This window comes from Labeo rohita, chromosome 3 (genome assembly GCF_022985175.1).
Source record: "Labeo rohita strain BAU-BD-2019 chromosome 3, IGBB_LRoh.1.0, whole genome shotgun sequence".
In the NCBI taxonomy this organism is placed as follows: Eukaryota; Metazoa; Chordata; class Actinopteri; order Cypriniformes; family Cyprinidae; genus Labeo; species Labeo rohita.
The window spans coordinates 7,510,262-7,531,824 of record NC_066871.1 but is presented as its reverse complement, the minus strand read 5'-3'; the positions used below and the strand labels follow the sequence as shown (position 1 = coordinate 7,531,824).

The 21,563-nt window shown below is 37.7% G+C and overlaps 2 protein-coding genes across 4 annotated transcripts in view; both read left to right on the top strand.

Moving 5' to 3' along the window:
- s1pr2 (sphingosine-1-phosphate receptor 2) overlaps positions 1–8,010 on the top strand; it is a 29,321-nt gene extending 21,311 nt beyond the window's left edge. For both annotated transcript variants that reach the window (XM_051105898.1, XM_051105899.1), the window contains exon 2: positions 5,706–8,010. In XM_051105898.1, the coding sequence (XP_050961855.1) occupies positions 5,812–6,924 (1,113 nt within the window). In that variant the 5' untranslated portion in view covers positions 5,706–5,811 and the 3' untranslated portion in view covers positions 6,925–8,010. The remainder of the gene's footprint in view (positions 1–5,705) is intronic.
- A 4,461-nt stretch (positions 8,011–12,471) lies between these two features.
- dnmt1 (DNA (cytosine-5-)-methyltransferase 1) overlaps positions 12,472–21,563 on the top strand; it is a 14,007-nt gene continuing 4,915 nt past the window's right edge. The window contains exons 1-20 of one of the 2 annotated variants that reach the window (XM_051106143.1): positions 12,472–12,676; positions 13,327–13,369; positions 14,385–14,492; positions 14,573–14,810; positions 14,921–14,993; positions 15,082–15,166; positions 15,328–15,365; positions 15,819–15,873; positions 15,954–16,037; positions 16,195–16,304; positions 16,389–16,507; positions 16,599–16,691; positions 16,771–16,922; positions 16,997–17,184; positions 19,318–19,332; positions 19,867–20,050; positions 20,142–20,239; positions 20,887–21,037; positions 21,115–21,230; positions 21,311–21,509. In XM_051106143.1, the coding sequence (XP_050962100.1) occupies positions 12,630–12,676; positions 13,327–13,369; positions 14,385–14,492; positions 14,573–14,810; positions 14,921–14,993; positions 15,082–15,166; positions 15,328–15,365; positions 15,819–15,873; positions 15,954–16,037; positions 16,195–16,304; positions 16,389–16,507; positions 16,599–16,691; positions 16,771–16,922; positions 16,997–17,184; positions 19,318–19,332; positions 19,867–20,050; positions 20,142–20,239; positions 20,887–21,037; positions 21,115–21,230; positions 21,311–21,509 (2,196 nt within the window). In that variant the 5' untranslated portion in view covers positions 12,472–12,629. The remainder of the gene's footprint in view (positions 12,677–13,326; positions 13,370–14,384; positions 14,493–14,572; positions 14,811–14,920; positions 14,994–15,081; positions 15,167–15,327; positions 15,366–15,818; positions 15,874–15,953; positions 16,038–16,194; positions 16,305–16,388; positions 16,508–16,598; positions 16,692–16,770; positions 16,923–16,996; positions 17,185–19,317; positions 19,333–19,866; positions 20,051–20,141; positions 20,240–20,886; positions 21,038–21,114; positions 21,231–21,310; positions 21,510–21,563) is intronic. The other variant, XM_051106145.1, reaches the window with a different exon arrangement.

Here is a 21,563-nt window from a genome sequence, read left to right as displayed (position 1 = left end):
AGAATGTGAACTTGACTGATCCATTTATGACTGACCGCAAACAGGCCGACGGGTACAATAGATTGCATGAAGCAAGCGTGAAAAATATGTTAATACATAAACCTTCATGGTATATGACAGATATAATAAGCTGAAGTGAAACATCTGTCAGTTACGTGTTGTTGTGTCTGTTTTTTCCAAGTGTGTGGTTGCTGGCAGTTTGTGCAAGCTGTGAAGATGCCTCAGAGATCTCTCTGGAGAATGAGACGAACGGTATCCAACCGATGCTAGGTAACAGGTGTGTTGTGGGAACCACGGTTGCTCAGATGCCACTGACTAATTGGGGCTTATCTGGTATTGCTGCGAAGCGCAAACAACACCTGCGGTCTTTGTCGAGCCGTCAAGGGGTTGTGGGCGGGGTCCTGCCCGAGACTGGGGTCGTCAGTTCAGGTTTCACTGGTTACGGAGCGAGAGTTGGAAATCTAATGAACTGTAAGAGCGACCTTCATGATGAGTCAGGTCTGAATTAGAACCGTTTAATCGACAAAGATTTCTCGAAGCGATGTATATCCGTTGGTGGCTTGATGCTGTGCTTCAGCACATTTCCTGCCGCACGTATTACACCTGTAAGAATCCGAATAAACTTCCTCTGTGCTGCTTTTGTGTCTCTCGCTTCCACCGAACCTTTCCCACATTAACTGTCTTGCTCTTTCCACCAGTCAGCTATCAAGTCAGAACAGGATGTTAGTCTTCTGACACCACAAACACTTCCTCTGGCCTATAGTAGTGAAGTTGTGTACAGGAAGACTGCTCTTCTTGGCCAGCTGGATTGTGGAGACCTGCTACTGGATTTTTAATGTTTTTAAAGAAATCTCTTATGCTCTGCCAAGCCTGCATTTATTTGATCCAAAGTACAGCAAAAGCAGTACAATTTTAAAAATATTTTTACTATTTAAAATAACTGTTTTCCATTTGAATATATTTTATAGTATAATCTATTCCTGTAATTTCAAAGCTGAATTTTTAGCATCATTACTCCAGTCACATGATCCTTCAGAAATCATTGTAATATTCTAATTTGCTGCTCAAAAATGTTTGTTTTTATTATTATTATTATGTTTTCATTCATTTTCTTTGATGAATAGAAGGTTCAGAAGAACAGCACTGATCTGAAATAAAAATCTTTTGTAACATTATAAATGTCTTTATCATTACCTTCATCCTTGCTAAATAAAAGTAATCATTTCTATAATTCCTTTAAAAAATATATGTACTGACTCCAAGCTTTTGTATGGTATAGTGTATAATGTTACAAAAGTTTTTTATTTCAGATTAAATTATGATCTTTGGATTTTTCTATTCATCAGAGAATCCTAAAAAATGTACTCTGCTGTTTTAAATATTATTATTAATAATAATACATTTCTTGAACAGCAAATTAGCATATTAGAATGATTTCTGAAGGATCATGTGACACTGAAGACTGGAGTAATGATTCTAAAAATTCAGCTTTGATTACATTTTAAAATATATTCAAATAGAAAACAGTTATTTTAAATAGTAATAATATTTCAAAATTGTACTGTTTTTGCTGTACTTTGGATCAAAGAAATACAGGCTTGGTGAGCAGAAGAGACTTATTTAAAAAAAAAACATTAAAAACCTTTTGACTGGTAGTGTATGAGTGTCTTATTTATTTATCAGCATGATGAATATGGTTTTTCTTTGGAAGCAGAGACAAAAGACTCATTATTTAGACAGGACGATCTGGCGTCCCTTCCAGTTGAAGGCCAGGGCGGGAGTTATAGTGAAGTGAGAGAAGCCGGAGACGGCACTGCCGACAAACCAGCCCGTCAGGTTTCACGTGCTGTCAAATCCCAAGATGAAAGGCGGCAAATGTCTCCATGGCAACGCCGAGGCCCAGACTGCATCAAGGACCTTGCAGACGGCCCAGTGAAATCACAAACATGAGTTGTCAGCAGCGAAACTACCCACTAAAACCTGTTCCGAGAGTGAAATTTCAGTGGGTGGACATAGAGCTGTTCTGAAACACATCCGTCTGCTTCTGAGAAGGCGACTCACGCATTTTGATGGGTAATTTGAAGTTTTGGTCTGATGGTATGAACTGTTGATTGTTTACAGTTTGAAAAATGTGAGTAGTTCGTATGGGGCGACTTGTGTTTGTACCAGTTGAAAGTATCGAGTGAAACGCAACCTGGACAAGGAGGCCATTGTTCTTCGCTGCTGCTCAAGGAAATGGCCTTGCTGGATATTATTGGCATTTGGCAACAGGATTGTGGCACTGTCCACGCAGCTGTAACTTATTGTCCTTTTATAGGTGAGTGAGATTTGCTTCCTGGTATGTTTACATAAGTCGGCATCTGTGATTATGTATGTGAGGGGTTTTGAAATGTGTGCAGCAAACTGATGTTGAAGTGAGGTGTGTGCGTCACACAGATGTCTCAGATTCCTGTCTTTGTCTCCAGATGCCATTCCACATGGTTGCGTAGTCTCTACAGTGACTCTGGCCTGACGGGGGATTTGCGTTTTTTTAGTGTTGAGGCTCTGGTTGCTTTGCTCTGCCTGTGCTGATGGTGTATCTTGGGTTGTGGTCTTCATTTGGTCAAAAACAGCTACGTACGAGCCCCCTAGTGCGTAGTGGTGCACACTTGCAGTCTTCTCTGTGTACCCATCAGCGTAGATATTTAGATTTGTCTGTAGTATATAGGTAGAGTCACCTAAGTATACACAAAGGCACATTCTATTGTTCTCCGACTTCACTCTTAAGTACTATGGGATGCACCTTTTGGGTCTTTTGTCGTTCGTGACAATAGAGAGCAGACAGGAAATTAAGGTGGAGTTTAAGAGCGGACAAGATAACTACGTGAGACAACACTATAACTCAGTGTATATCATTTTTGCTACTACATTTTTAAAAATAAAGTTTCCAAAAGAGTGTTTTTGCAGTGATGCCACAGAACCATTTTGGCTCCCCAAAGAACCTTTCAGTAAACAGTTCCTAAAAGAACTATTTTGAAGAACATTTAAAAAATCTAAAGAAGCTTTTTTGACTATAAAGAACCTTTTCTGCATTTGAAAGGTTCTGTGGATGTTCGAGGTTCTTCATAGAACCATTGATGCCAGTTGAGAACAATTATTTTTAAGAGTGTAGGCCATAGATGAGACACTTTTTTTTTTTCTCTTATCTGATTGTGGCTTTACATGTATACACACACATACATGTATATATTTAAGAAATAATTGTAATATATATTTATATATAATATAAATCACATAAATATAAATACATATATATGTACATTTGTGTATTTATTTATAAATAGCACAGCACACACATATATTTTGTAAACACAAACTTTTATTTTGGATGTGATTAATTGTGCTTAATCGATTTAGCAGCACTAATTAAAGAATATTTAATTAAGTAATTAAGAATTAAAACATGAAAGAATTGTTCACAGTAGGGTCATTAAGATGCATATACAAAACAGGGAGAATTACTATTTGAAGGTGACTTTAAAGGGTTAGTTCACGCAAAAATTAAAATTCTGTCATTAATCACTCATCCTCATGTCGTTCCAAACCTGTAAGAGTTTTGTTCATCTTTAGAACACAAATTCTTACAGATTATATAATTAATGACAGAATTTTCATTTTTGGGTGAACTATCCCTTTAAGGGTTTTTTTTAACCAATAGTTCTTGGACAAATCCAGAACTATTCTGATAAGTGGGGGAACACATAGATATTATGTTGGATATTACATTTTCCACATCTGTGTGGCTACAAAGTAGTAAAAAAAAAAGCATTGGACAAGCAAATTGTTTGACAAACTGTTTCAACTTTGAACTTAAGCAATTTATTCAGCTAGCTGAAAGCTGAATGGGGCAACTGTCCAGCTTAAAATCTAAAATACTGTAATTACACCTACTATTGTGACTGTATGTCTGGAGCCAGTGCAGACACGGGTAGTCACGCTTGCTTGCTCACACTCTCTGTGTCACACCACACACACAACTTTGTTATTCAAACACGTCCATTAATTTTATGCGTTCAGCAGGCTGTCATCAGTTATTCCTTAATAATCATTCTTGAATTTTATTCTCAGCAATTTTTTCTTCTGTTTATTTAGTCATCAGCAAAAGGGGATTTTAGATTAGGGGAATGTTTACAGCATTTGTGGCCTGTGGAAATGACACTCTAGTTATTGGTTTTTCTTGTAAAATGTGCTAGACATTGAAATAACAAGGTGAAGGTTACAAAGTCACGTTGTTTTACACATCCGCTGATGTGAGGTTACATTACTTTGTGAGTCAGTGAATAGTAATATTAAGAATCCAGCAGTGCGTATAGGTAGGTGTAAAAGACTGTCTGCCACATGAACTCTCACTTTATCTTAGTTTAAGGGGCAAGAACAGACTGTACCATAAGGACAGTTCTGGCATGTAGTATTTACACAGAAGGGAAATTCCAGAACTCTACTTGAACTAATTTTAGTTTCCAACATGTGTCTGATCAATGCAGGACAACTGCTTGTGCTTTAGATAAAGCTTAGCGCACACTACAAGAAGGAAGCTTGTTAGACTTTCATGTTGTTGACGTCTGCAGCACAAGGCTCCAGATGCTGCGCTTCTCTAGTGTGCATGCTGAAGTAGATGCTTTAACACATTTCGTTCAAACTGTCTCTAAACAAGCTGCAGCAGTGAGCAATCATAGTTGTGTGATTGTTTAAAATGTGCACTGTAACATGACAAAAAACATGAAACTGACTGAGTCTTTAAGGTTGTGATTCCACCTGGTATTAAGATGCATTTTTGTGCTCCAATTACAAGCACTCAGCGCTAAATACAGGTGGAAACAGGGTCTTAAATGTTTTGTCATTTAATCACTGAAACCACATATGGAGGTAGTCAAAAACATGTGTAGCGTAAACACTCTATAAATGCATCTCAGACCATAGTAAAACACCGCATACTTGACACCCACGCACCTGACACATGATTTCTCTGGAACATGTTGTCAGAAAGTGCACCAAAACAAGTGATTTAAACTTTTTTATTCTCTTCTTTTCCACTAACTTGTAAGATGTTTAACAAAACTTTGTTTATTCAGTCATATATGTGAGCAGCTCTCCTGTGACAATGATGTAAAGTGTGACAGAATAAGAGGAGAGTGTCTTAATAAAATGAACACAAATGGTCAATGGAGATGCATTTGAAAAGCATGTTAATAACAGTTGGAAATGACAATATAACTAAGCTTTCCTCTTGCAATCAGATCACTGAAAACACATCTTAAAGGGATAGTTCACCCAAAAATGAAAATTCTGTCATTAATTACTAATGTTTTTTTTTATGACTTTTTTAACAATGTCCTTGATATCTTTCTGTGCCTTAAACATGTCAGTTGTCTAGCAGGATCAAAAAGCTCTTGCATTTCATCAAAAACATCTTAATTTGTGTTCTGAAGATGAACAAAGGTCTTACAGGTTTGGAAGAATGAGTAATCAATGACAGAATTTCCATTTTTGGGTGAACTGTTTAATATAAGGTGGAAACAGGATCTAATGTGCAGAAGCTGACAAGCTTTGGTAAAAATGCAAAAATTTTATTCCTGTCCAAACCGACTAATTTATATTTGATGTGTTGATAGTCCCTTTTCACCTTTGGCCTGCCAGTAATCGTTCTGTTTTGTGTTTGTTTCCAGGTGACACCGAGGAGCTTCCTGGGCCGCTGAGACGTGACTTGGGGCTAGGCATCTCATTTCCTATGCCCCTGCTGGCCCAGACAAGCCAAGACAATCTGCCCTCTAAATGAGTACTGCCCGTCCGGTTGTAGGGCTTTGCCAAGTTGCCACCATGAGCAAATACTCCCAGTATTTCAACAAGTCCCTCATACAGGCCCACTATAGCAAGGTCAAGCAGATGTCTGAACTGGACATAAGAGAGCGCATGGAGAGTAAACAAAGCTTGAGCACCCTGAACATTTTATTTGTGATAATCTGCAGTATCATCATCTTGGAAAACCTCCTGGTGCTCATTGCTGTGTTTCGCAACAAGAAGTTCCACTCGGCAATGTTCTTCTTCATCGGGAACCTGGCCTTCTCAGACCTACTGGCTGGCTCCGCTTATATCGCAAACATCTTCCTGTCAGGCCCCAGGACATTTCATTTAGTGCCTGTCCAGTGGTTCATACGAGAAGGGACTGCTTTCATTGCCCTGGCTGCCTCCGTTTTCAGCCTGCTGGCTATCGCCATCGAGCGCTACATTGCCATCACCAAAGTCAAAGTTTACGGCTCCAACAAAACCTGCCGCATGTTCCTTTTGATCGGAGCGTGCTGGGTGATGTCCATCCTTCTGGGAGGTCTTCCCATTATTGGTTGGAACTGTATTAATAACGTGGAAAATTGCTCCGCTGTCCTGCCTCTCAACTCTCGATACTACATCCTGTTCGTCGTCACCATCTTTAGCGTCATCTTGCTGTCCATTGTGATCCTTTACGTTCGCATCTACCTTATTGTGCGTACCAGCCAACAAGAGGCCACCAATTCTCCAGCTTACGCTCTCCTAAAGACGGTCACGATCGTGCTGGGTGTCTTCATCATTTGTTGGTTGCCCGCATTCACCATCCTTCTCTTGGACACTTCCTGTTCGATGGAACAATGTCCTATCCTCAACAAAGCTGGCATCTTCTTCAGCATCGCCACACTGAATTCGGCACTGAACCCGCTGATCTACACGTTGAGGAGTAAGGACATGAGGAAGGAGTTCCTCAGGGTGCTTTGCTGCTGGGGGCTGCTTAACTGCGGCAGGCCGCCTCACCGCTGCATGGTGCCACTCAAGAGCTCGAGTTCAATGGAGCACTGCACCAACAAACACGAAAACCAGTCAATTCCCATCATGCAGGACTGCACTACTTGCGTCTGATTTGTCTCCTCAGTGCCCAGGTGTTTGAAAGACCCCATCTTGGAGGCGAGGAAGACAGAAGTGGATGAAATGAGAATCACAATCAACATCTTTGGACTCTCGGACATTTCGAGCTGATACCACAGCTGTGCTACCAGACTCCCATGTGTCCTTGGTTGCTTCTATCCTTGCAAAAGTTGCTGACCATCACCACATTTTAAGGCAAAGCCCAATTCAAATGGGAATATGCATTTAAGCTCTTTGACGAAACCTGAAAAATCAAAGTTGCACTTTGTCGACTTCTGGGCAGCTTGGGATTGTATGTTCCTCATATACCAACATACCAGAAGTCGCATACAAGACGTATTCTATCCACAAGTAGACTACCACTGTCTTGGTTGAGAGATTCAAGTGGACAGATTGAATTGTAAGGATCGACAATGCACTCCAAGTGAGCCAAACTACCATGCATGCTTGCAGAACCTCTGCTAATGTATTTATCGAATTACTTGATATACATAACACCCTTTGATTACCGACAATAAAAGTATTCCGCTTCATTGTATTGCATGAAAGTTTAACCTGTGTAAAAACTAATATGTATGGCAAACCTATGTACAATTGTCAATGTTACTCTTCGTCCATCTTAACTCGCTTACTATTTTATTTTTTCTTCAACATTCCTACATTTTCCTAAGAGGAAAGCACAATCAGAATGTGATTACTGAATTCCCGATATGACGAGTTTCTCTCAGCATGACAATGCCGTAGCGTCGCTGCGGCAGCGTGCGCTTCGTTTCGTGCCCTCTTGACGAATGGAACTGAATTTAAGAATGAAGTGTTACGAGCGAACGTTTTCGCTGATCGACAGTATTACCAAACATCATTGTCTCCTGTTGATTATTGAGCTTGCAACAACAAGAACGGGCACTCACTGTGAAGTCTTAATGACATTTTAAAGTTAATTCAAATTGACAGGAAACTCTTGAGATTTGACAAATTGAGCATGCCTTTTTCTCTTTCAAAGGCATATTGGGGGTGTTAGGTGTTACACTGTCTTTTAATAGGTCACACGTCTTCTAAAGAAACTTCCTGCAACCACAGGAAGTCCAGTGTTTCCGATGCTTCTTCCTGTTGTTATAGACTGACCTTAATGATCTTGTACATTAATGCTATCAGTCTGACACTTTCACTCCGTTCGCAGTTTGATCCCAAAATGTTTTAGTTTCCTCCGCTGATTGGTTTTAAAGTTCAGCAGAGAAAGCACTTTGGCAGCTCTTCCAATACTGACCTTTGTTTTTTTTTTTTGTTTTGTTTTTCTTTCTTTCTTTTTTGTAATGCATGAAGAGTTTAAGCCTGTGTGAGCATCCCTATCACTCCGTTCAATGTAAAACATTGCCTACCCTGTGGAACAATGTTTGTTTTATATGACAAATATATGAAAGTATGTATGTATGTATCTGTGTACAGTATGTATGTAATGTGTATACGTATAGAATGTCTTGTGTGCAATAGCCTTGTGTTTTAGTAGCAAGCTACCTGTGCTAAATCGGTACAATCCCAAACACTAATGTAGGTACATACACATTAGTTCATTCCTTTTTTTAAAATAAAAAGAAATTAAATTTAAAAAAAAAAGTGGTTTGTCGTCATTCTGTTTTATATACATGTTCACTACCAGTCAAAAGTTTTTGAACAGTAAGATTTTAAATGTTTTTTAAAGAAGTCTGTTCTGCTCACCAAGCCTGCCTTTTTTTTTTATTCAAAATACAGCAAAAGCATTAATATTGTGAACTATTTTTACTATTTAAAATAACTGCTTTCTATTTGAATACATTCTAAAATGTAATTTATTCCTGTGATCAAAGCTAAATTTTCAGCATCATTACTCCAGTCTTCAGTGTCACATGATCCTTTAGACGTCACACCAACAGGCATCTGAGAACGGCTCGATTTGAAAAAGGGGATATTATTTTTACAGATTAATTAGAAACCATTGCATGGATTTTTGTCATTATAGGGTAGATTTGTACATATGCTGCCAACACACATTAATGTTCAAACAACATGAAAAAGTGAACTTTGCATCCGATGACCCCTTTAAAATATATTCAGATAGAAAACAGTTATCTTAAATAGTAAAAATATTTACGTTTTTTCTGTTTTTGCTGTACTTTGGATCAAACAAATGCAGGCTTGGTGAGCAGAAGAGATTTATGAACTGCTTGTTGTGTGAGTGACAGAAATGATTAATGCCACTGTGTAATTTGCTTTGAATTTGAGTCCTAGGCAGTATTGGGTTAACAATCTGAACACTAGAGCTTTATCCCACATGCTGCAGAAATCTGAATACACAATAAAAAAGGGAAAGTTAATGCTAACATGCACGAACATGGTTAAGACCCGACTCGCTATGACATGAATCTCTTAACAAACAATATTGCTTATAACTGCTGGCATTGATTTCTGTCAGTCCAATAAGTGCCAGTTCCAAGGTTTTGTGGGAGTGCAGATGTTTACCCGAAGGGTTCAGTAAGAAGGAGGGAGTGTGATGAGAGATCAATAGGAATGGCATTATGGGAAAGGGGTGCCTAGGAGGCCACTAGCTGGGTCGGCATGACCATATGCTGAAAAAAAAAAAGATTGTGAACTCTGACTGAGTGGGCTTAAGGATGGTCTGGCCTGGTTGTTGTCAAACATCCAGATTCCTGGGTGGGAACAGCAACCCGCCCTGGGAGACAACACTGGGAATATGGCCAAGAGTTAGCAGGAAGTGACATCAGCCATACTGATACAGCTGCAAACATATACAGTTGTTTTCAGTACTGTCTTTGTGATTAATGTCCATTCTGTACTCCCACTCCACCCAGCATATGTGAGAACACATTCATCCTGAGAGAGGACCCATGGCAGTAACTACAGCTGCTGTACAAGTGTGTCACCTTGTGGTCAGACAAAGAATAGATTCTAACGTTATATGTTAAACCATGTACTGGCTTGTTGCGCCATCTGTTGGATAACTAAGATTACACAATTGTGATCACTGGATGAGAATGATTTTTTCAAACTGTTGTAGTTACTCCAAAGTAGAGATGACCAAAACCAGGGCCCATGTTGGCCCATGATGACCTTTGTTTTGGCCCGCCATGCCATATCCCAAGAGGAGGGGGACAAAAGGAGAGAAAGGAAGAAAAAACATGCCATTGAAGCATATCTTCATTTCTAAATTACAAGACCAGTCAAAAGTTTTTGAACAGTGAGAAGTCTCTTCTGCTACCCAAGCCTGCATTTTTTTTTTCTTTCAAAATACAGCAAAAGCAGTAATATTGTGAAATATGTTTACTATTTTAAATTACTGCTTTCTATTTGAATAAATTTTAAAATGTAATTTATTCTTTTAATTTCAAAGCTGAATTTTTAGCATCATTACTCCAGTCTTCAGTGTCACGTGATTCTTCAGAAATCATTCTAATATGATGATTTGCTGTTCAAGAAACATTTTATTATTATTATTATTATTATTATTATTATCATCATAATTTAAAACAGTTGAGTACATTTTCAGGATTATTTGATGAATATAAAGATCCAAAGAAATAAAAAGCTTTTGTAACATTATGCACTTTTTTTGAGAAAGAAATCATAGAAATTAATACTTTTATTTAGCAAGGATGCTTTAAATTGATCAAAAGTGATGATAAAGACATTTATAATGTTACAATACTTTCTATTTCAGATCAGTGCTATTCTTCTTAACTTTTTATTCATCAAAGAAACCTAAAAGAATTCTACTCTGTCTTTAACATAATAATAATAATAATAATAATAATAATTACAGGAATAAATTGCATTTTAAAATATATTCAAATAGAAAAGAGTAACAAACAATTTTAAATAGTAACATATTTCAATATATTACTGTTTTTGCTGTACTTTGGATCAAATAAGTGCAGGTTTGGTGAGCAGAAGAAAATCTTAAAAAATCTTACTGTTCAAAAACTTTTGACAGGTAGTGTATATTTTTGTTTTTACATTTGTTTTTGTTTTATAACAAAAACAATATAAAGTGAATTTGATTTTTTGTTATTTAAATTGTTATTATTTAAATTAAAAAAAGGTTAACAATGTATTGCATTTTAATACAATACTGTTGGATATAATGGAACATTTACTTTTGGTACATTAACTTTTATTTCTTTATTATTACATTATATTATATTTGTATACATACACTACCGTTCAAAAGTTTGGGGTCAGTATGACTTGTAATAGTCTTTAAAGAAGTCTCTTATGCTCATCAAGGCTGCATTTATTTGATTAAAAATATAGAAAAAAACAGTAATATTGCAAAATGTTTTTACAATATAAAATAATGTTTTTTATTTTAACATACTTTAAAATAGAATTTATTCCTGTGATGAAAAGCTGAATTTTTATCAGCTGTTACTCCAGTCTTAAGTGTCACATGATCCTTCAGAAATCATTCTAATATGCAGATTTATTATTAGAATGATCAATGTTGGATAATATCAACAGTTGTGCTGCCAAATATTTTTTGGAACCTGTGACTTTTTTTTTCAGGATTCTTTCATGAATAACAAGTTTAAAAAGTACAGTGTTTATTCAAAATATAAATATTTTATAACAATGTAAATTATTTATTATTAACTTTTAATAAACTTTTAATTATTAACTTAATACATCCTTAGTGAATAAAAGTATTAATTTCTTAAAAAAAAAAAAGAAAAAAAAAAAAAAAAGAAACAATAAAAATGTACTGACCCCAAACTTTTGAACAGTAGTGTATGTAGATGTTATGATTTTGGTTTATGATAAAATTTAATCATTAATTATTAGTGAAAAAGAGTACATCCATGTGAATATATTTTCTTTTAGTTCAATAGTTCAGTATGAAAATTAAAATGACAACACATTTGAACAAATGTGAACACTTTCAGAAAAGACCTGCAGGAAATCCTGCTGTTACTGTATTTCTTCAATTTAATGTTACTTTTATTTCCTTTTGATTTTTCTTTATTTCAAAGCGCTGCATACTGCATTTATTTATTTGTTTGTTTGAAAGCCATTTGTATATGTTATTAAATATTTAAATGACTTACTTAAATAATTCAACACGTTAATTCAAATAAATTATGATTCAATATACTAACCTTATATACAACCGAAATAGGCGACTCGGGGTCCGACTTCTACTCGTCACCGGCAGTGTTAAATATTTACATTGGAAGAGTAATGAAAATGAGTGAGTTTTCACCCCTGAGGCCAGGCAAAATATGGTACATCCCATATTGGTTGAGTCTCGGAAGCTGTAGAAGGGGTGCACACGAAAACAATCCTTCAAAACAATTTAAGACTTCGTATTCTTTCACTCTTAAAGTTTATATTTCATAACACTAAGAAGTTTTCCACATACTAAAAATAACGTACCAGAGTAATTTTAAACCAAAATAGAAACGCACGACTCATTTGACACATTCGACCCCCGTACTTTAAACTAGTGGTCGCGTCCAACTCACCCGCGTTTCCGCGCGAAAAAGCGGCCCGCGCGTATTTCTCAGCTGCTAGCGACAATTCATAAAGCCCGTTGAGCCCCTCCAGTGAGCGCTGCTGTTGGCACTGTCAGATCTTAATCACCGCTTTTATCTGTTGTTGTTTTAAATCGTGTTTTTAAATAGTCATTTTCTTTGATCAAACTCGAACTTGAAATGCCTACCAGGACCTCATTGTCTTTGCCAGAGGATGTCAAGGAACGGTACGGTGCTGTATTTGCCTTAATGCAACTGTAATGGTAGACTGTATTTCATAGTTTGCACATTCGCGGGCTTTGCTAGCGACACATTGATCACGTCACATAACAGTCGCTCTATTATGTGCTGTTTCGAGATGTAAAACGTGTTAAGTTTTTACTCTAGTTAGCATTTAGCCGTGCTACAAATGCTGTACCCGCCATCAGCTCGTATGTAGCGGGTAAAACAGGCGGCGGCTGGTTGTTTTGATGCGAAGAGACTCGCAGGTGTCAGTCTGACTGCATTTGGCGCCAAATACACATGTGTCCGAGTGAAGCCCTGCCCGCCTCCTGTCTCCCTCTACTCAATCACTGCACAAGCGGTTACACTCAAACCTACTGAATCCTGCTGGATTTTGTGCAGTTTATTCACGCCGAGATCATTTTGAGTGATGTTTAATAAAAAAAAAAAATACCGACTGTCTCTGCATGCCTGTGTGCTTGTTTACTTGCGTAATCCCATGATAGCGTCATTCTAAGACTGTCAGCTGATAATAAAACTATGTGTTAAGACTACATGTTAAATATTATAAAATGCTTATAGTCATTTTAATCTTTTTTTTCCAAGAAATATGCTGTGTAATGTTAATGAGATCTCTTTACCCTCCTGTTTCCAGGCTTCAGGTGCTGGATGAAGGTGGAGACAGTTTGTCAGATGAGGTGAGGATTTTTCATAGCAGTCTTATGAATTTTAATCAGATAAAGTCCTACTGTGGATGTTTACTTCTGACAGAATGTGCCCTTTGTGTATTGAAAGTCAGTGGTTTAACAACTTGGTTGGCATATTCTGGTCCAGCACACCCGTTTATTGTTTGTTAGGAATTTATAGGCACAGTTTACGTTTGGCAATAACTTTTGCGGACATTTATATCAAAATGTCTTTAAGGTAATGAAAAACATGTCTGAGTATAAAGATACGATTTGGTCTGTTATTGGGATGCGTGGCCGTATTGGAGTCACTGGGATGTAAACCACATGGATTGCAGAGTTGATGTACTACTGAATATGTTGTTCTGCTAACTTATGATGTCTAAACTGTTGAAAAAAATGTGTGGAAGCTGCTAAATTGGATAAAAAAGGAGTTTGTGAGCAGGAAAGGGTGCAATATTTTGACAAACTAAAGTTAATAAGTTGTAAAGATACGTACGAACAGTATTAAGATATTAGCCTAATATTTCACCTATCTGACCGGAAATAAGAGCAAACATGAATGTTGTCAAGGTTCTTGCCCTGGAAATCCTGGTTCAGTTTGGCAAACCACAAACGCCTTTTGTTCCTCAGACAGGGTTTTTTTTTTTTTTTTTTTTTCCTCTCTCCCCTCAGTCTTTTCCTTGATTTGTTGTAACTTTTTGTAGTCTATAGTACTCCAAATGTTTTTCCCTGTCTGACCGATTAGTACAGTCCAAAATATGACAATAATTGACCATTTTCACAAGCAATAATCAGCAAAATATGTGAGCTTTGTTCATTTCTAATAATGGCATGTCATAAAAATGCTCTGTTGTAATCATTCAACTTCTAAGAGTTGCTCAGGCTTTTCTGTAACTCAAACAGTAGAAGGTATTGAGTACCGTTCCCAAGGAAAGCAAAAACTGATAGTGTGTCTTGAATGCTTGAATGATTTAAAAAAAAAATTTGTGGCTTGACTGCACACTTTTCTTTCTTCATTGTGTAGGAGTGTGTAAAGGAAAAGCTCAGGTTACTGCAGGAGTTCCTGCTCGCTGATACTCAGGACCAGCTCAAAATCCTTGAGGACAAGTTAAAGAGCTCCGAGCTTTCCACTGTGAGTTATGGTGTCCTTTCAGTTCTCCCGTCTAGAACGGTTCAGGTCTTGTGCTTCAACTTGAGTGTCTTTCTCTTCAGGAGGTTTACACGTCGGAGGTGAAGGCCGTACTGAAGAAGGCTCTGGGAGTCGTTAAGGAGGATGAAGGAAAGGAACAGAACGGGCATTCGAACGGCTTCTCTGAAAATGGGTCTCACAAAGACGATGGCGAGCAGGAGGGAGCCATGGATACTCAGGAGGACGGAGAGGCTATAAAGTCTCCCAGTGCCCCGAAGGGAAGGGGCGGCCGTCGCAGTAAAGCAGACTCTGAGCCCAAGAGTGAGTTGCGTGGATTTACAGCTTTTAGAGATGCAAGACAGCTGTATCTCTACATTGTGTGCTGTATGTACCTTTAGTCATATTAACAGCGCATTTTTATTCCCCGACAGAATCTCCAGCCAGTACCAGGGTCACACGTAACTCTGGGAAACAGCCAACTATCCTTTCCATGTTCTCTAGAGTGTAAGTCAACAATTTAACAAATCAAATCTGATGTGCAGTTTGTGAACTGGCTGAATTTATAAATGGGTGTTGTACCACCTTCCAATAGCCCAAAACGCAAGTCTGATGAGCTGAATGGAGAAACCACAAATGGTGACGCAGAGGTAAAGCCTGAGGAAGATATAGCAGAGGAGGTAAGAGTTTTGACCGTTAATGCAGTTTTAAAAAGCTCATGGAAATATTTTAATGGGAGCTTTTTTTTTTTTTTTTTTTTTTTTTTTGTTTTTTTTTTTTTCTTGTTTTTTTTTCTCTCTCTCTCTCTCTCTCTCTCTCTCTCCCCCCTCCCTGCATTAAGGTTCATGAAGAGAAACGCCTTAAAACAGAAGATGAGAAGTGAGTTCAATGTTAAAGTCAAACTAAAATGTTTTTTCTCCATATGAAAAGGGACCATGGACCACAAAACCAGTCTTAAGTAGCACAGGTGTATTTGTAGGAATGGGCAAAATGCATTGTATAGGGTTTTTTTGTTTGTTTTTTTTTCCCCCCTTTTGGCACCCTCAGGTTCCAGATAATAAAAATATTATTATTATTATTATTATTATTATTATTATTATTATTATTATTATTATTATTATTAATAATAATAATTTTTTTTTTTTTTTTTTATTTTTTTTTTAAACAAATAGTTGTATCGCGGCCAAATATTGTCCTGTCCTAACAAACCATACATGAGTGGAAAGCTTATTCTGCTTTCAGTTCAAATGATTTTAAGAAATTAACCCTTATGACTGGTTTTGTGGTCCAGGGTCACATATGAGGTTAATAAATCTTATGCCCTCCTTTCAGGCCTGATGCTGAGAACACTATTAATGGCAAGATCAAGCCTGTGTCTACAGCCAAGGTGACGCTCATTTCTTTCCCCTTTTATGCTGCTGTTTGAATTTTAATGCACTAAATGAATCTCTTTAATCTGCATTTTAGACCCCTCCACCGAAGTGTCCCGACTGCAGGCAGTATCTGGATGATTCAGATCTCAAGTTCTTCCAGGGAGATCCTGATGATGCTGTGAGTGTTTTATGCCTTGAGCTGTTATGAAGTGTTGGTTTTACAATGGCATCAATTGGTTACTTAGGAAAAAGCTTATTACTGATCCTTTTCACAATTTAAAGTTGATTTATGCCTTTGCAATACTACTATATTAAATGGAATTTGTCTCTGGCAGTTGGATGAACCAGAGATGTTGACTGATGAGCGTCTGTCCCTCTTTGATGCAAATGAGGATGGTTTTGAAAGCTATGAAGATCTGCCCCAGCACAAGATTACTAACTTCAGGTAATGAGATGTGCATCATGCTGAATGTTATTCATATTTTCTGTCCTTCAATTATTTGACTGACTTTACAATTTCCTTTCACAGCGTATATGACAAGCGTGGACATCTGTGTCCATTTGACTCTGGCCTTATTGAGAAGAATGTGGAACTGTACTTTAGTTGTGCCGTTAAACCAATCTATGATGACAACCCATGCATGGATGGTATGTCCCAATTTATTTTTGCACTGAAAACTGAGTTTATTTAGCCAGTTTAGGGTTTAGTGTAGGTTAAATTGTTTGCAATTCTCTTTAGGTGGTGTTCCTGCTAAGAAGCTTGGTCCTATCAATGCTTGGTGGATCACTGGTTTTGATGGTGGGGAGAAGGCTTTAATTGGCTTCACCACAGGTAAGTATTTTTCAAGTTAACTCCTAGTCAAATTTGGCTATGCACATGAGATCCAACCTGTCTTATTTCTTCTCCACAGCCTTTGCTGACTACATCCTAATGGACCCCAGTGAGGAGTACTCTCCCATTTTTGCTCTGATGCAGGAGAAGATCTACATGAGCAAGATTGTGGTTGAATTTCTCCAGAAGAACCAGGATGCCACATATGAAGATCTGCTGAATAAAATTGAGGTAAGCTGGTTGAAGTTTTCTTAGTATGTCTTTGCTCCCATCAGCAGTCCTGAACAATATCTTCATGTCTTTAGACTACTGTTCCACCTGCTGGGCTCAACTTCAACCGTTTCACTGAGGACACACTGCTGCGCCATGCCCAGTTTGTGGTGGAGCAGGTGGAGAGCTACGATGAGGCTGGCGACTCAGATGAGCAGCCCATCATTATCACTCCCTGTATGAGAGACTTGATCAAGCTGGCTGGTGTTACTTTGGGCAAGAGGTGAGTTTCATATTCTAGCAGAATTTATATTTTGACTGTAAGCACAGAGTAATGGTCGACTCAAAGGAGGGATACAATATTATGACATTAATTATTGGTCTTTATATTATAATAGTGATGATGATTAATGATATAGTTTTGTTTTAGGCATGTCACATTATGGCTTCATAGACAAACATATCAATGATGCAGAAACTCATAACCAATGAAGCTACAAAATCTATTTACAGTTCGACCGAAATGTTTGATTTTGGTTATAAGGCTCAATGCTGCACAAAACGGCACATAAAAGCGATCTGCAGTGTGGGTGAATATAAATAACTTTGCAAATTGGCACTTCATTTTCATATTTAATTTTAATCGCGGTAGCCGTAATACATTTGTTTAATTGTGCAGGGGCATTATTGCCCCTTCGTCTTAATCTTACAAGGCATTTTTGTTCATTTTGGTCTTAATTTTTTTTTGTTCATAATTTCTGACCCTGACCAATATAATGTTGACTGCTAAAACCTAAAGAGCAGTGTGGCCAAATGTAATATAATCTATGGTATAATGCCACCAAGAGGTGGCAGATGTGTGCAGCCATAATGACGGACTTTTGTTCCTAGATCTGCAAAAGGCTGAATACCAATACAAATAGTTTTGAATGCCCCCTATATACTTGGACGTTGGATCTAATGCTAATGAAACTGACAGATTTGCTAAAATATTATGTGGAATACTCTGGAATTGGTGCTGGGGGAACCAAGATTTAAATGGCAAGTAGAAGTTATTGAAATATCTAGATGACACTAGACTTTTGTTAGCACTAATCAAACCTTGGTTAAGGTAACAGAACAGACATTTGGTCTTTTTTTGTTTTTTTGTTTTTTTGTTTTTTTTTTTTAGCACTAATCAAACCTTATATTTTTATATATATATATATATATATATATATATATATATATATATATATATATATATATATATATATATATATATGTTATATATATGGGTCATTCTACAGAATTGGTGCAAACTGCTGTCCCACAACCAAATACAACATTTAAAAAGCATTTGAGTATTCTAATCTTGGATGTTTACTAAGATCCTTCTATTATCTATTGAAACCATAATAATTTGAAACCATAATATTTAAAGTATTAGTAAGCTTGTATATTAAACTCATAAACTCATGCTAATCTATGCTATGCTAGTCAGTGATGTTCTTTGATGTAAATGTGTTTGTTTTTGTTTGTTTTTTTTTTTTTTTTTTTTTGTTTTTTTTTTTTTAGCTGCTTTTTGAATAACTAAGGAAATGTAAGCGTTAGTAACTTACAATGTTTCTATTACATTATCACGTTAAACAAATTAAGCCCTATTAAAAAACAAAGCTGCTTTTAGCCTTATGCTGGTGTTGGTTCACTTTCCGGCAATGAAACCAAGTAAATAATTAAACTGGCACGATGATGTCATTTCTCAACAATCTCACAGGCTGACAGTATAAAAAAAAAAATTGAGCATTATCGCCCAACATTAGTTATGTGTACCTTTATTTCAGGTTCGTCAACTGTGCTAGCTAACCATGTGCTGATTAGCATCTTTGAACTAGGTCCAAAAGTATAAAAATCAAAAATTGTCACTACTGAAACATTTGGTGGCGTTTTCGGTAGTGACGTCCTTGTTTTTTGGGTGTTAATCCATAAGACTATCACTACTGGAACAGTCACTACCAAAACATTTGGTGGCGTTTCGGTATGCCATAAAATTGTCACTACCAAAACAGTCACGACTGATACGTGTCATTGTCGTCAGTGACCCCTTCACTACCAAAGCGTTACTGCCACTTCTTTAAACATGGGATGTTTTATCAAAAACTATACTTAATTATCTAAAATGTTATAGTAGTTTTTCGTTCAATGTGTATTAATAAAACAAATGAATCCTCAACTTTGAAATCCGTATGATGATCATTTAGCCTTTTACAAAAGCTTAATAGGTCAATATAACCATTCTAATTAAATTAAATGTGTGAAGTTCCTTGAGTCAAGGTAGACTGAACATTCAGTGTTTTGTTGGGATGTTAAGGTTCATTTGTGCTTGTTCCATGATCTCCTGATGTTTCTAATGATCCTCTAACCTTTCCTAACGCAGCAGGCAACTGTACTGGTATGTAAAGCCTGGTGTTTCTGCAGAGTGTGTGGCTTGGTTTTTATTTATTTTCCCATACCCATACGCTCAACTGCAGTAGCCTGTGTTGGTGGTAAACTACTTCTAGCTGAAAGGGGTGGGTGAAGAGAACATTTTCCATAGCTTTTTTTTGTTTTTTGTGTTTTGTTTTGTTTTTTTTTTTTTTGTTTTTTTTTTTTTTTTTTCCCCTCCTCCCTGACTTGCATGGCTCTGCATAACAGATGGTAATTTGGGCTCCCATTGTTTGAATTTACAAGTTGCCCATTTAGCCTCTGAAAGAACTGAATGTCCTTGTTCTGTAAATAATGGAGCCAGTCTGCTCAGATGATGTTTTAAATCTGACTTTGAAGTGAGAAACTAACGTCGCCAAATCTTGACAAACTGTCAGTCCGTTCAGTGTCTTGTGAACTCCATACATATTGTATGCATGGCTCCATTTTCGCTTGGATGTTAGTGGTCTCTGTGTCCAAAAATGGTGCATTTGTAGCTCATTACATTCTTTTTGTCCTTCAGGAGAGCAGCCAGAAGACAAGCAATCCGTCATCCCACCAAGATTGAGAAGGACAGCAAGGGCCCAACTAAAGCCACCACCACTAAACTGGTCCACCTGATCTTTGACACCTTTTTCTCTGATCAGATTGACCAGAACAATAAGGATGGAGGTGGTGTGAAGAGACACCGTTGTGGTGTCTGTGAGGTAGGTTGTCCAAAAGTGGCCTTTTAAAGCAACCAAAATATGCCTGCAATGTCCATGTGACTCAGACGGACATCATATCTGTCTCTTTCAGGTGTGTCAAGCGCCAGATTGTGGCAAGTGTTCAGCCTGTAAGGATATGATCAAGTTTGGAGGAAGTGGCAGAAGTAAACAGGCCTGTCAGAAGAGGAGGTATGGTAACAGTGGGCAGTCCTCATACTTGCGTAATCTTTGTACTTGGCGAAAAAGTAGTATTGTTTCCATGTGTTGTGAAATGAGACCGAATGTCAGTGACTGGTCAGAGCTTGTTTCTCAATTGTGTTACTAACATGACTAAATGATCTCTTCTTGCTCCTTTTCTCGACATTTGATTTTGAAATTTTGTACAGTGAGGGTTCTGTGTTTTTGTAGGACAGATACTGCAAAAGTTTATACATGGATTTTTTTTTTTTTTTTTTTCTTCCCCCGTTAGACTCTTCCCTTTTTCTTAAGGATATCGTTACCTTATCTTGTTGCTAACTAAAGTCTGTCATATTTTTAATTTATTTGAGCCTTTCTTTTTTTGGTCAAACACTTCATGCTTTTAAGTCTGCCCTCTTTGTTGCTTTCACAGTGCCTCATTGCGTCCATGTTCTTCATATCCTTGTTCTTCATATCCTTGTTCAGTGCTGTGTCTAATGCTAATAAAGCGCAGAACTCGCTTTAGCCAGTGTGCTGCCCCCTGTCGTACAGATTGAGAATAGGGCCCTTTATTTCCTGCCAGTCTGTGTTATCCTGCTTAATGGCCTTGGATTTGTTTGCCAGAATAAAGCTAAATGGGTGTCTTGTCCCTTGTCCAGATGTCCCAACCTGGCAGTGAAAGAAGCTGAGGATGATGAGAATATGGATGAGGAGGAAGTGGTGCCACTTAAGGAGACAAAGAAAATGTCTCAGGCAAAAAAGAAAAAGCAGACGAAGAATAAGATCAGCTGGGTGGGCGATCCCATCAAGGTATGTGATCGTTCTGTCTTGCAATGAGAAACTGGATGTCTGCTTTGTGGACTAAGTATTGATTGTTGTCCTTGCAGACTGAGGGAAGGAAGGAGTACTACATGAAGGTGCGTGTGGAGAATGAGGTGGTGGAGGTGGGAGATTGTGTGTCTGTCAGCCCTGCTGACCCGTCACATCCCCTCTACTTGGCCAGGTAACCTCTACTGAAGCAAACCTGGGTTCTTAGCACTTCAGTTGAAGTCATATTGGCTTGATACAATTTCCTTATTGTAGGATTACAGCATTGTGGGAGGATGGTGAGAAGATGTTTCACGCACACTGGTTCTGCCGTGGCACTGATACTGTTCTTGGAGAGTCATCGGACCCTCTTGAGCTCTTCCTTGTGGATGAGTGTGAAGATATGCAGCTGAGTTTCGTCCATGGCAAGGTCAACGTCCTCTACAAGGCTCCATCTGAAAACTGGTTCATGGAGGTACAGATTTTAAAGTGTGCTTTAAATTTGTGCCTATAACAAACTTGGCTGGCG